General features: G+C 49.4%; 2 protein-coding genes across 10 annotated transcripts in view; one reads left to right on the top strand and one right to left on the bottom strand.

The window, feature by feature from the left end:
* Nucleotides 1-13,162, bottom strand: part of NHSL2 (NHS like 2) — a gene marked incomplete at its 5' end in the record, with an annotated part of 326,943 nt that overhangs the window by 14,499 nt on the left and 299,282 nt on the right. For 2 of the 6 annotated variants that reach the window (XM_084869444.1, XM_084869445.1), the window contains 4 exons: nt 934-1,065; nt 3,093-3,288; nt 3,593-3,720; nt 5,421-5,576. The exons of 2 other annotated variants lie outside the window; for them this stretch is intronic. In XM_084869444.1, coding sequence (XP_084725570.1) covers nt 934-1,065; nt 3,093-3,288; nt 3,593-3,720; nt 5,421-5,576 — 612 coding nt within the window. The remainder of the gene's footprint in view (nt 1-933; nt 1,066-3,092; nt 3,289-3,592; nt 3,721-5,420; nt 5,577-13,162) is intronic. 2 more of the 6 variants (XM_084869446.1, XM_084869447.1) reach the window with 2 other exon arrangements.
* On the top strand, nt 5,559-9,691 carry RTL5 (retrotransposon Gag like 5). Of its 4 annotated transcripts, XM_084869705.1 has the most exons (4): nt 5,559-5,869; nt 6,356-8,675; nt 8,919-9,014; nt 9,113-9,691. In XM_084869705.1, the coding sequence occupies exons 1-2, from the start codon at nt 5,644-5,646 to the stop codon at nt 7,198-7,200; spliced, it is 1,071 nt and encodes a 356-aa protein (XP_084725831.1). In that variant the 5' UTR covers nt 5,559-5,643; the 3' UTR covers nt 7,201-8,675; nt 8,919-9,014; nt 9,113-9,691. The 4 variants fall into 4 exon arrangements, with proteins under 4 accessions (XP_084725831.1, XP_084725830.1, XP_084725829.1 ...); XM_084869704.1 differs by lacking the exon at nt 8,919-9,014 and having other exon boundaries at nt 5,564-5,869; XM_084869703.1 differs by lacking the exon at nt 5,559-5,869 and having other exon boundaries at nt 5,888-8,675.

Genomic DNA, 13,162 nt, shown 5'->3' with positions numbered 1-13,162 from the left:
TCCAGATGGCTTCCAAAGACTTTCCAGCTTTGATTATTCCTTTTGGAGCTGAAGTAGCAGGTGGGACTACCTTGGGTTTTCCAGGCCTTTCACCCCAGGTTCATGAAACCATCACAGACCTCAGAGTTCACCTCTCTCGAGGTGAAAGCAGAAGTTTTTGAACTATAAAGGACAGCACTGTGTGACTTTTAGGCCCAGAAATGAATTTGGAGTAAGCCACAGTTGGAAAGCCCAGAGTCTGGTTGCATTTTTGGCACCTGTAACTTTTTAGGTTTGCAACATGAGATACTTAAGATAATCTACAGATGTGAGGCAACCGTTCAGATGTTCAGAATCCCCAAAGATTACTCACACACAATTATTACTGTTCTATAATCATTATTATTACTACTTCTACTGCTATGATAATTTATAGTAACAGTCACCCTTTGTTGAACACATACTATGTACCAGGCACATGGCTGGCAAATTATATACAATGACTCTAATCCTCACAGCAACTCCATCAGTTGGCATCGTTAGCCCCAATTTATAGATGAAGAAGCTGAGGCTTAGAGAGGTTATATAACCTGGCCAAGGCCTGTTCTCTTTGGACAGCATTCATTTAACAGCATAATGGTTCTGCCAAGATGGTTCTTTTAGTGATACTTCCTCCCTTTACCTACTTGCCTAAATTTGACATATATTCCAATCATTATGAGAAAGAATAACATAATAAATTTATAGCCTGGGAGTCCTGTTCTTTATATTCGGTTCCTCCCCTTGACCAAAGACCCTTGGCTATCTTTAATCACCACATTGGCTTTTCAGGATGTCCAAAGCCCCCTCCCCCAAATTATTCTTGATCCCCATAACCACAATACCACCCAGGTGGCAGAATTGGTGGGAGAGAAAAAGGGGAAGGGTCTGAGGAATCAGCTCTGGTGGGGTCACCTTGATCTCGCTGGGAAAAGTTAGAGAATCCAATAATGGTCCGCCTCCGCCTCAGGGTGGACTTGGGGTTCACGGCTGTCTCTGTGTTAAACAAGGAGTGTCGCAAACTTGCATGTTTATCGAACTGCTGCCCTGTAGCCAAAATAAAGACACTTGGGTGCATCTTGGTTTCTGTTTACAGTACAGTGGGAATGGGCCTGAGGTAGAGAGAAAGGATGATGGCAGTAGCGATGAGCATGAGTAGCATCCAGGCAGGTGGCCCTTCTTCCATATCCCTCCCAACATGACCCCAGACACCCAGAGCCCCAAGGCATACATAGGCCTCACCCAATCCTGACTACATATTGAAATAAACTGAGCAGTTTTTGAAATTCCAATACCTGAACCCCATTCCAGAACATTGGAGTCTTTGGGAGGAGGGCCCAGGTAGAAGCTATTTCTCAAACTCCCCAGGTAGTTGATTATTCAGATGTACATTCTGAACCACTGATTTAGAGAGACAGGTTGAGACTAGATGTTGCTTGACTATAATCTTTTCTAAATAAATAAGTAAATAAATAAATAAATAAATAAATAATAAAAAGCCTTTAGCCTGACCAGTGTGGTTCAGTGGTTGAGTGTTGGCTCATGAACAAGGAGGTCATGGTTTGATTCCTGGTCAAGGCACATGCCCAGTTTGCAGGCTCAATCCCCAGAGTGGGGCATGCAGGAGGCAGCCGATTGATGTTTCTTTCTCATGGATGTTTCTATCTATCTCTCTCCCTCTCCCTTCCTCTCTATAAAATCAATACAAAAATATATTTTTAAAAAGTCTTAATGTTGGACAGAGGAAAGTGTCTCCCAGAAGCTGCCTTGCCTCCCCCTTTATCTAGGAAGCAGCTTGGTAGTCTGTCCTCCAGCCACCTTTGATTACATTTTGTCAAAGTTCACCCCTGGGCAGTGACTGAGATCTATTTCTCTTAAAGCACTGGGTCAGCCTTTATTCCTGTGGAACTGCTGGGACAGGGTCAGGGTGAGACAGGGGGTGAATATGCTGCTCTCCTCACTGTCTCTCATTCAATAGCTGGCTAACCAAACTCTCCCCTCACAGCTTCACAGCTGCATAGATACCCTCCTCCCACACATGACTCCATGGACAAAGCTCAGGGCCAGCCTTATTGAGAGTAAGATAGAAGTTTAGAAATAAAGTGCCCACCATCACGCCTCTTTGTACATCTCCCTAGGCTGTGGGCTCTATTTTCTTCCTCTATTTTCCTGAGATGACACCAATGGTGCTGGATGGCCCCATATACAGAGAGCGTCACCACATGTGACCAGAGGAGTCCTCATCTTAATCAACTTTTCCCAGCATACCACAAGCCAATGCTAGATCACACAATGCCTCTGGTTCCTTTAGGTCATGAAGTCTTGATTTCATTGGGTTGCTGGTCCTATCTCCTTCTGAAATGACCAAGCCTCCTCCTCTTCCACTTACAGTCAATGGAATGTGGAGCACGAATTAATAACAAGTGTCACATGTTCCCAAAGCCACATCCAACTAAGCTACATACATCATTTCCCCCACTTTTGAGGTAGTACTGCCCCCCCACCCCCTTTGGCCTTTTGGGCCTTGGTCCCTTTCTGTTACTTCCCTTCCTAAACACTTGCCATGCGTGAATTGAGGAGACCCATCTCACTTAAAGACTGAGTGTCTACTTAAAGTGCCATCAGGCCCATGGTCTGCACCCTAGGTATGAGCCTACCTTTTATCATCAACACTCTGAACCCCACGCTTTCCCTCAGACACCTATCCAAACATAGATTCTGGCAGAGAAGTTTCCTTTCCCCAACCCAAATATAACTCACAAATTTTAAATACCCATGGACACTCCAAAGAGCACTTAAGATCATAAAGTTTCAGAGTTTTCTTTAAGAACATTTTGTTTGCTATCAGATGGTCTCAGTTAGTGTGGAAGTGCTAGTAGAGTGAAGAAAGAGCAGCCATAGCCCCATCTTCTGCATGCCTCCATTCCCTGGCAGGAGCCATGACCTTGACAGTGCAGGGTGAGCCAGTAGCAGAGAAAGTCTTGCTCCCTCCCCCAACATCCAGTGCATTTGGAGAGGATGGTCTGTAGTTGGCATGGGGGGAAGCAAACAGAGGTGGTGCTAAGCAACTCTACCAGAGATGTTGATGGGCACAATGTCAGAGTGCGTGGAACAAGGCTGAAGCCACCGCTTCTCCTCTAGGATGGGCAGAGGGAAGGGGATATTCCAGGCAACTTGCTTGTCCGCTGTGGTAGACAGGCTCAGGGAGGCCTCAGGGGCCCTCACACCCTGGGTGGTAGTCTCATCCTCTCTCAGCTGGTGTTTTGTAGGCTGTTGGGAAAGAAGGTGATGGGAAGGGTGTGCTCCTGACTGGAGATGAGCCATGCCCACAAAATAGCTGTCTAGGCAGGCTGGTTGGAGGCTTCGTCTGGGAGGCAGGAGAACATGGACAGGCTGCCAGGCCAGACACCTAGTGTGAAAGACCCATATGGGCTGGGCCTCAGGGTAGCTCTGCTGGTGAGCAGAGATGAGCAGCAATATCCAGTGGATAATGTAAGCAGCTCAAGATCCCCTGTTGATGGGTGCAGGGCAAGCTCTGCACTGGCTCTCCCAGGCAGGGGAAGATGCAACTCACCATCAATACAAACTCCAGACGCCTGGCAGACTGGGGCCTTGGGCTGGGAGTGGGCTCAGGGGCCTCATCAGCAGAGCGGAAGGTCTGCCCCAGCAGTCTGGCCTCTGAGTACTGCTCCTCATATTCTTCTGAAAAACAGCATAGTAGATACAAACTCTAGGGGGCCACGGTCAAGTGCCAAGCAGGGGAGGGACCATGAGCCAGGGCTCCTGCTCTAGCTGCCAGGCCTGACTTGCACTATTTCTTTAGGATATTTCCTGGCCTCTGAACCTCTGGAAAAATGAATACTTCCTGGGACTATGAGAGCCAAGGAGAAAAGAGAATCAAGAAATTTGAGTTGTGCCAGTTCTAGGATTAAGTCCTTGTCTCTGTGGTCCACACCTTAAGTGTTCAACTTGGAGTGGAGGCTCAGGGTGCAGACACCTTTTGCTACTTTATGCTGCAAGGTCCTCTCTTTGAAGCCCTGCAGTTCTTCAGGTTTTCTGCAACCTTAGCTGAGAAAAGACCTGGGTGAAACAGATGGAGATTTGTATTGGGAAGTCCAATGTGAGGTGTTCCCTTGAATGTCAAGAACTCTTACTCAAGCATCCAAAAGCCTGGCTTCCTGCATCTTAGTCCTGCTGTAGGTGGTGACAGGTCCAGGGGAGTGTAGGTGGAGAGGAAAGTGAGGAAGTGGCATAGAAGGAAGGAGAATTTCAGTGGCATCATCAGGGAATATGAAGGATGCATAAGATTTGAATTGGTTTCATTTAACTGATGAATTCAAAGGAAGGGAAGGAATCCAATGAAATGAAGGAAGTGAGAGTAAGGAATCAACAGGCAGGGCTCTGTGCATATTTGAGCAAAGATTTAAGAATCAACAGAGTCAGGAGGGTCCTCAAAGGTTCTCTGGTCCAACACCCCATTCTGGGCTCAGACTTTCTCCTCAGCAGCTCTTCAGTGTGTCTCTTGAGCCTCTGCATACACTTGCAGAAGAGGGAGCAGCCCTCTTCCCAATGCTGCTGATTCCATCCAAGGACAGTTGGGGCTGTCAGGTGTCAGGAAACTTGTTCCTCATCTTGAGATGAAATCTGCTTCCCTCTAGGTTCCTCCCGCAGTGCTAACTGTCCATGGAGGCACCACGGGATACATTGACTCTTTTCCTGCATGGTAGCTCTTTTCTTATCTGAACACAAGGCTCATGGTGTCCCTTGGTATCTTGCTTCTCTAAGGTCAGCGCTGCCCTGGCAAGGAGGTGGGGGTTATGGATATAGTCCAGTTGGGTGGCCATGTGCCACTTTCTATTCTCCACCAGTGTTAATATTCATTGGCATGAATAAATGAGAGCTGATAAGATGTTTTTTCACATTTAACGCTCACTCAAGAAATGTCTATTGAGCACTTCTTGGGGAACAGCCCTGTGCCAGGTGCTTCTGAAAACCCAAGAGACATGGTTCTTTATGTTGACAAGCTCAGTCTGGTCAGGTGGACAAAATATATACCCAGGACTAGTAGATGAAAGAGTAAATGAGTGAACAAATGAAAGGAAAAGCAGTTCAGAACTATAACAGTCTTCCTGAACTGGATGGTACAAAGCGCCTCATATGAGTGCTTATGGAGGGAATGGTGCAAAGTGCAGAACTTATGTGAAAGGTTTTTTTAGAGGAGGCAAGAATATAACTTTAAAGAAAGTCTGGAAGGTGACAGATGGAAAATGTGTTTTATTTTACAATGGGTTTTAAACTTTTTTCTCTCTCTCACTGGTCCCTGTCCTCTTTCTTCAGTGCCTCACTCAGCTGCTGCGTATCTGGCCTGTGGGTCCAGACAAAGCCCCATACCCTCTCGGTACCTTGCAACAGGCTCTGGAGATTAAGCTGCGCCTCTCGAAGCAGCTCCTCTACACTCGGGGGCCTGCCTGAGGAGAGGAACACGTTCACTGGCTGTCGCCATGACGACCTCGAGTGGGCAGTCGCTGTCGCATTTTCCCGACCTGAGTTAGCTGCAGCTAGGGAAGGAGAGAGTCAGTGAGAGGCTCAGCCCAGGGTGGGCGAGGCGGCCACTGGGCGTCCACAATGCCCGAAGTCCCGCCCCTGCCAGTGGGGGTTGGGCGGGGCGAGGCTGAACTTAAAAGGCGGGGATCAGGCAGCAGCAATATTTTCCCTCTACAGATAGTGCAGCAGTCCGCTCCTTCCAGCTCTGCTCCGGTGCCGCCTGGTGCTGCTGACTCACCTCCTGCGACCTCCGCTCTGCACCTCTGGGCTCCTGCCGCTGTCTGCCCTTTCCGGTCCTCTGGACGAGGTAACGCACCCCAGACCCAGCTGGCAGGCCTTGCACCTGCAGCGCCCGCTCCCCGTGCTCGCCCCTGTGGGTGTGGCTCGGCCTACCCAGACCCACCGCTCCCTTCCCATGTCCCTCCATATTTTGGCCTCCTTCCGAGTGCCTAGCTCTCTGTCCGCGCCCCACCCCCATAACTACCCCGCTCGCGGACCCAGAGCCCCGGGCGAGTCCAGATGTTCGAGGCATCAGGAAATCTCAATAGCCTTCGCATGGCGAACGTGGCCCTGCGAGAAGAATTAAATGCCCTTCGCGGGGAGAATGACAATTTGGGCCTTCAGCTCGGAAGAGCCCTGGCTGACGTGAATTCCTTGCGGGGCAATGTCTCCAGCTTGGTGTGTTGGCCAGTACAGGTCCTAGAGGAGGAGAACTTTGAGTTCCCGCTCAGCGAGATAGACTCCGTGCCCGAGGGCGAACTGCCCTTCATGTGCTCGCCTCCCCCACGCACAGATCCCGGGAGCGCCTCAGAGGAGCTGTTGGTCAACACCACCCTGGACTGCGACACCTCAGAAGGCCAGGTCGACCCTTCCCCGCAGCCCAGCCCACCCCCGCAGGCTCTGGCGCTGCTCCTGCCCACCTCCAAGGAGCTGCCCCCACAGCCTCCCATGCCACCTCTGGAGTGGCCTGAGTTAGAGCCCTTTTCAGGCGACCCGGTCTACCTGCCTGAATTCCTGAAGCGCAGGCTTCACAAGGACCAGTGGAGGTGTGTGAGAGTTATTCAGCAAGAGATGAGGGAGCAGGAGGAAAAGAGGAAAAATGAGGAAGAGATTAGGAAGGGGGAGGAGGTGAAACAGAAACAGGAGGAGGACAACCACAATGAAGACGAGATCGTGGTGGTTGGCGACATAGACAAGGAAGAGGAGGCAATCAGGAAGAAGAATGAGGGTGAGAATAAGGATGAGGACAAGGGCCAGGAACCAGGGCAGGAAACAGAGCAGGAGCCAGAACTGGAGGAAGAGACAGAGGATGAGGCCCAGGATGATGACCTAGATGAGTTCATGGATGTGATGCCGACCTATGCCAATGCTTCATCCCAGACTTCTGGCTACTATCATGAAAATTTCCTAGATGCATCAACTCCCATAATACAAGCCAACAGACGGAGGAACCAGGATCGAGTCCCACTGCTGGAGGGCCTTCCAGGTATCAATTCACCCTTCTACAGTTCACCATCACTGATTCGCCAGGCAGGTCGCTTGGTGCAACGCCAAACTCGAAGACGGCCCCCAGTACTATTCCGCCTCACTCCAAGACAGGGGGGCCACCGGGCTCCCCGTGGCCGAATTCGAGTGTGAGTGCTGGGGGAGATGGCCACCCAGAACACACCCTTCTACTGCATCCCCTTTCCTTGCTATAGCTGCCACACCTTGCCCCTTTTCTGACTAGTATTTAAGGGAGTTCCAGACCTGAAAAACCTGAAGAAGACCTGTAGAACTACAGACCATTTTGCAGCCATGACCACCTGGTAAAGGAGGGGTCAGCAATAGTTATCGTCTTGACTGTGCACTCTGCTCAGATCTACCACAAGCTACTGAGCAGGTTTCTGCGCCTATTCCCATAAATGAACTGGTCACACCCTCACATTTCCCCTCTAGTCGTTCCTAATCCTGTGTTCTATGGTTTTATCAACTCTGACTGGCTCACCAAAGCTTCACCCAATGCCTCAATGATCTGCCCCAGTGAGCGAAAGGGCAGGCTACACTAAACTCCTAATGCCACTGAGGACTTTTACTAGATATAATTGACGGAGAGCAGGATAGGATCCCTAAATGTGCCTAGAAGCCTACACTTGCTTCATTCTCCAGAAGAAGGGCCCAAAGAGGACCTTACATGTAGTCCAGTGAGGGTGGGCAAAGCCACTTGTCAAGTGGACATTTCACTGAGGTTTGTTCTTGATTGACTGAGCAAGCTAGTTCAACCTTCCCAAAGACTACCATATCAAGGTCCTTGGACAAACTCACAAAATCTGGGGCCCTCTCTTCCTACCACACTGTCCTCCCGGGCATCCTCGCTGGACAGAACCCAGTGTTACCCCTTCCTTGATGTTGCCTGGAAAATGGGGGAGGAGGAAGAAGAGGAGATAAGAGCAGCAACAACTCAGTTTGACATTGTGAGGAGTGACTCCTTACGGATGGCCAGCCCAGGTCTTGGACTGCACACCCCCCCCCCCCCCCGCCAAAAGGTCTTTTCAGGAGACTTGCCATCCTTGGGGATTCACAGATGGCCTAACTGGCCATTCCTTTCCAGACTGCCAAGGACAGAGAGGGCACAAGGCCTGCTCTTTAACTTCAACTTAAAGGATTCCTTAGTTCTCAGAAGAGAGAAAAATTCTCTCTACAGAGACTGTTGCCTGTCAGCCAGGCCATCCTCACGTCTCTCACATGGGGGGCAAGCCATGGCAAGACTGAAGAGGGTGACTGCCTCCTAGTAACTCCTGGGACTTCTGGGTACAAACCTAGGGACTCATATAAAGAGTCCTGCTGCTTTCTGTGGGTCTAGAAACTATGTCACTGGCCACAGAATTCCAGGAAAATCCACTGCTGGCCTGAACTGCCCTCAACACTGAGCCTGGCAGCTGGGTAAGTGCAGTCAAAGTGTCTGTAGTCAGACAGAATAGAGCAGAGTAAATCAAGCCTATGTTCCTCACTGGAGTCTGGCAGATAGTCTCACCTCAGTCTTAGGATTTTGAGCCTGGAAGCAAGAGGAAGGAGCTGGAGGATGACCAGTTCACTGGCTGGTTGCTGGGGAGGTCTCTACTCATCAGCAGAAGGTAAGAAGCCCTTTTGTTTATCATAAATTTCTCAGCTCGGGACCAGGGGAGCTTGGTTCCTATTACCTGTTGATACCTTTTAAAAAGGCTTCCTCCTCCTCCAAATAGAAAAGTAATGCATAATTGTTATAGAAAATGTAGAAAATAGAGAAAACATAAGGACAAAAAGAATCCCAAACATTCAGAACCCCACCACACAGATGCAAATACTATTTGCTGTCATTCTTTCTACTGTGTTTTCAGTATGTCTTTTCAAAGCTGAGATCATCCTGCAAGCTCATGATCAGCAGGATTTAAAATGGCTGCCACCTATGCAGTCATGCACACTGGATAATTGAGGTATTCTCCTAATTCATTGGATATTTCAGTAACCTGGTTTCCCCATTCCCACCAGTGCAGGAGTGAACACTGTAAAGAAAATTTTGTCTGTTTTTCAGCTATTTCCTCAGAAGAGTTCCAAAAGGGGAACTACTGTTTTTCAAGGCTGTGGACCCTATTTGCTGATGGTCAACACAATGGCCCTACTGCTCATGTCCCTGCCGGAGAAGTACAAAGGACAGGTGCCTTCCATCCCCACCTCCAGGGACTCCTTGGCACAGGTTCTGACTGTTCCCGTGGTGCTTCTCACCCTGAGACCTTGTAGCCTCAGCCAGGGAAAGAGTTGGTGAGGAATGAGCTGGTTCCTGGGCCTCTGATGGCAAGGGGGCCTGGGTTCCCCCTTTGACCCTCTTCCCCCCTTTCCCAGGTCTTTAATATTTGTTGTGATGTGACAGCCACCAGAACTGTAAGAGGAGCTATTGGCTATGGGCACTTTCTTGGGTTGAAAGAGGGGTGGGGGGAAACGCATGCAGGGATATGAAAACAGCTCAAGGATTCCCAGAGACTGGGGAGAAAACAGGTTGGAAATAAATGTGTTATTGTTATGGTATTATTGTTGCATTACTGTGTTGTGAAGATAAGAAATTGTTCTGTATGCTAAAGCTTTCTCCTCAATAAAAATATAAAGGGTGTGTAAAGATTGTGTCTGTCTGGGTTATTGAGCAAGCATAGGTGGGTACCGAGAGGCATCAGGCACTTACCAGGCACCTTGCCTGAAACAACCCTATCCTGAAGCCTTGCAATCCTTAGATGAGGAAACTATGGCCAGTGAGGCTCAAGGGACCTACCTATAGTCATCTGTATTTGTGTTGAAAGGAAGTGGAGGGACTAGGCATCTGAAAAATAGCATTACTTCTCTACTAACTGGGACATAAAGCTCTGAGTGGCCCAGCTATACCACCCTAAACAGTGCTCCCACACCTCTCTCCCTTTCTCTCTCACACCCTCCACCCCACCCCCACACACACCCTGGCCCTGGGGAGGGAGGACAAGCAGGGTGAGGCAGGAGGGCCTTTCCACTTTTGGGCACTAGGTGGTGCTGTGTGACACCAGTAAACTAGCAGGTGCAGTTTTAAAACAGACCCACAGTACACACAGACCCTCCCAGCAAGATTTCACTGCTCTCATAGCATGTGGGTCAGAAGAAACAGCCTCATTCTGGGATTTACTCAAGTTTTCCAGCAATGAATTGGAAATTTATTTATTGGTACAATGGGTGGGAAGGTTTATTGAGCCCCCTACTAAGAACAAGTGTAGAGCCACACACTTGATATCTATTATCCCAGTTCATTTACCCTCATGTTAGAGATGAGGAAACAAGCTTAGAGAGAAGTCACTGGCACAAGGTTTTTAGCTGGTAAGTGGCTCTTTCTCAGCCCCACAGCTTCCTAGTAATCAGCTCCTCACTGCCTCCACTCACAGACCCTACTGTCTTCCGGGTCTGCTCCATACTGCCCACCTTCCCTCCAGATGACAGCAAGAGACAAAGCCCAGTTTCAGAGGTACATTGGCTTTGCCCCTTTCAGGGGAATGAAGGGAGGGAGGCAACCAGTGTGTTTCTGACCATGTGCCAAGCACTTTCACAAGCATCATCTCATTTCATTCCCACAACAACTCAGTTAGGCAGGTGTCTCATTTTAGAGCTGAGGGACCTGGATCTTAGAGATATTAGGTTCCACAGTGGACTCAGTTCTGTGTGACTTCCAAACTCACAGACTTTCAACTCTAATCCACCATGCTATTTCCTAGAAAAGCCACTGATGAACTCAAGCCTTAACCTGACTAGATTCTGGATCTTTGCCCAAGCAACACGAGCTGCATCAGGTACATGATCTCTGGAGGCTCTGGGTGAACCAGCCAGGTGGAAGTTCTGTGCTGCAGAGAAAGACAGGCAGTGGTAGTGCCAAATTTGTGGTGATGAGTTTGCATGAGTGTGTGGCTGGCTGTCCTCTGAGGAGGGACAAGGTTGGGGGGCCATGAGTTGCATCGTGAGCACTGGGGCTTCCTGTTCTGCTTCAGGGGTCAGATAAGGTCTCCATCACCCTTTCTCATGTTCATTGCTGGCAGAGATAAGTGACCCCAGATTGTCTCATGGCCCATCAGAGCAGGTGGGGAAAGTAAGAAGAATGAGCCTTGCCCAACTCTGCTAGGAGCCCCATGAGTATAGGGAATAGGGTCCTTGATTCCAGTCTGGTTCTGCCACTGACTCCATTTGGAACTTGCATGAGTCCCATTCCTACTCAGACCACAGTCACTGTTGGATCCCTGGGGTCTAGCACACGGCTGTGTGCACAGTAGAATCTCAAACCTAGTCTGACACATAAACGAATCAATGAGTGAATAAGTTGGCTGCTGAATGAAGACCTAGATGTTGCCTGTTAGGAGCATCTGTAGAATGTATAAAGCCTGGAGGACTGGAGGCTCCCCACCAAAATGGAATCACAATCCAGATCTCCCTAACCTGGAAGGATGTACTGATATGACCTTTGCCAGGTGCACCTGTGAGATCTTGCAGCCAGGTTCAGAAACCAACTGCGGGAGACTGAGTGGGGAAGATGAATCTTAAAGGAAACTTGTGGAAAAAGAAATCTGAGAACTTCAGTTGATGGGATTCAGGATGAATCAGCAGACAGGGTGCCAGAAATGCCTATGCCTTCCTGGGCTGCTGCAGCAGAATGGGTGGGGGAGGGTGTCCAAGAGATGGGTAAGCCTTACCTGGGATCCAGGGCAGTCAATGGAAGGTGGTCAGGTTGCACCTTACAGAAAGGAAGGGCAGTTGGAGGGGACCCAGGCCTGCAGGGGAGAGCAGTTGGGGGGACCACACTTTCAGGGGAGGGCAGTTAGGGGTGACCAGGTTTGCAGGTGAGGGCAGTTAAGGGAAATCAGGCTGGCAGGGGAGTGGTTAGGGGGTGATCAGGCTGGCAGGTAGAAGCAGTTAGGGGCAATCAGGAAAGTAAACAGGCAAGCAATTGTGAGAGGGATGTCCGATCCCAGTAGGATCGGGCCTAAACGGGCAGTCGGACATCCCTTGAGGGGTCCCAGATTGGAGAGGGTGCAGGCTGGGTGAGGAACACACACCCCTGTGCAAGAATTTTGTACAGCAGGCCTCTAGTATAAAGGAAAAGGCGAAGGAAGAAAAGAATGGGGGCAGTGGATGAGTGATAAGGATGGTGAGGGCCATAAAAATCCTGTTCCCAAGGGATGGGGGAAGAAAGAGAAAACTTTGCTGAATTTACTGTTCCCCTCATTCATTCTGTGAGGAACTGGTAGCTCAAGGTCACTTGTTTCATTTGCACAATTTTACTGGGAACTCCAGCAGTTTGGTATTTATAACTCTTAACCAGCACCCTCCACTCACACCCACACTGATCCCGGAACCCGAATTTCCAGAAATTTCTATGTCTGAAAGAAAACTCTAAGCAAGTTTAATGCCCAGCCCAGACCACTGCATAAAAGAGTCTTGGGACTAACTAGCACAGGGACATTTAATGGCTAATTTGGTTCTGAGCCTTCCCTTGGAGCTCCCCAGAGCAGAAACCAGTCAGGAGATCCCACACTAAGCCCGTAGTAAGTGATCAAAAAAATATTTGTGTAATGACCCCAGCATATCCCATGGTCTGATGTTAGTTTGCCCTTGCTAGACACCTGCTCAGATTGCACCCTCTCCCCTCCCCCCCCAAGAGTGAGGTGACATAGGATTGGTGCAGAAGTCTGACCCTTGGAAACATCATCAGAACTGACACACATGGAGCGCTTGCCCCTCCCACAAAATAAGAATAGGCATTACCAAGGCAAGAGATTCCCTCCCAACTGGGGGGTCCCCACCTCCCACTAGCACTTCTTTCATCCTTCCCAGGCTAGGGAAAGCTCTGCAGGCCACTTGTCCCCAGGGATTCAACAGACACAGAAACACAAAGCCCAGAGTTCTTAGTTGCCCTGGTAACAGCGGGACTTAATTGTAAGAAAACAGTCTCTGAAAGGCTTAGGAGGGTGGATATTTCCTTTGACAGAGGGCAGGTTCTGACCTACTACTTGAGTCCCTGTACTCCTTTCTGCCTGTGACACATTGGGATAGAGCTGGAGCCCCTTACCTTAGCAACTCTACTGGG

This window comes from Pipistrellus hanaki, assembly GCF_964339955.1.
Source record: "Pipistrellus hanaki genome assembly, chromosome: X".
Taxonomy (NCBI): Eukaryota; Metazoa; Chordata; class Mammalia; order Chiroptera; family Vespertilionidae; genus Pipistrellus; species Pipistrellus hanaki.
This window is presented reverse-complemented; position numbering and strand designations above follow the sequence as displayed.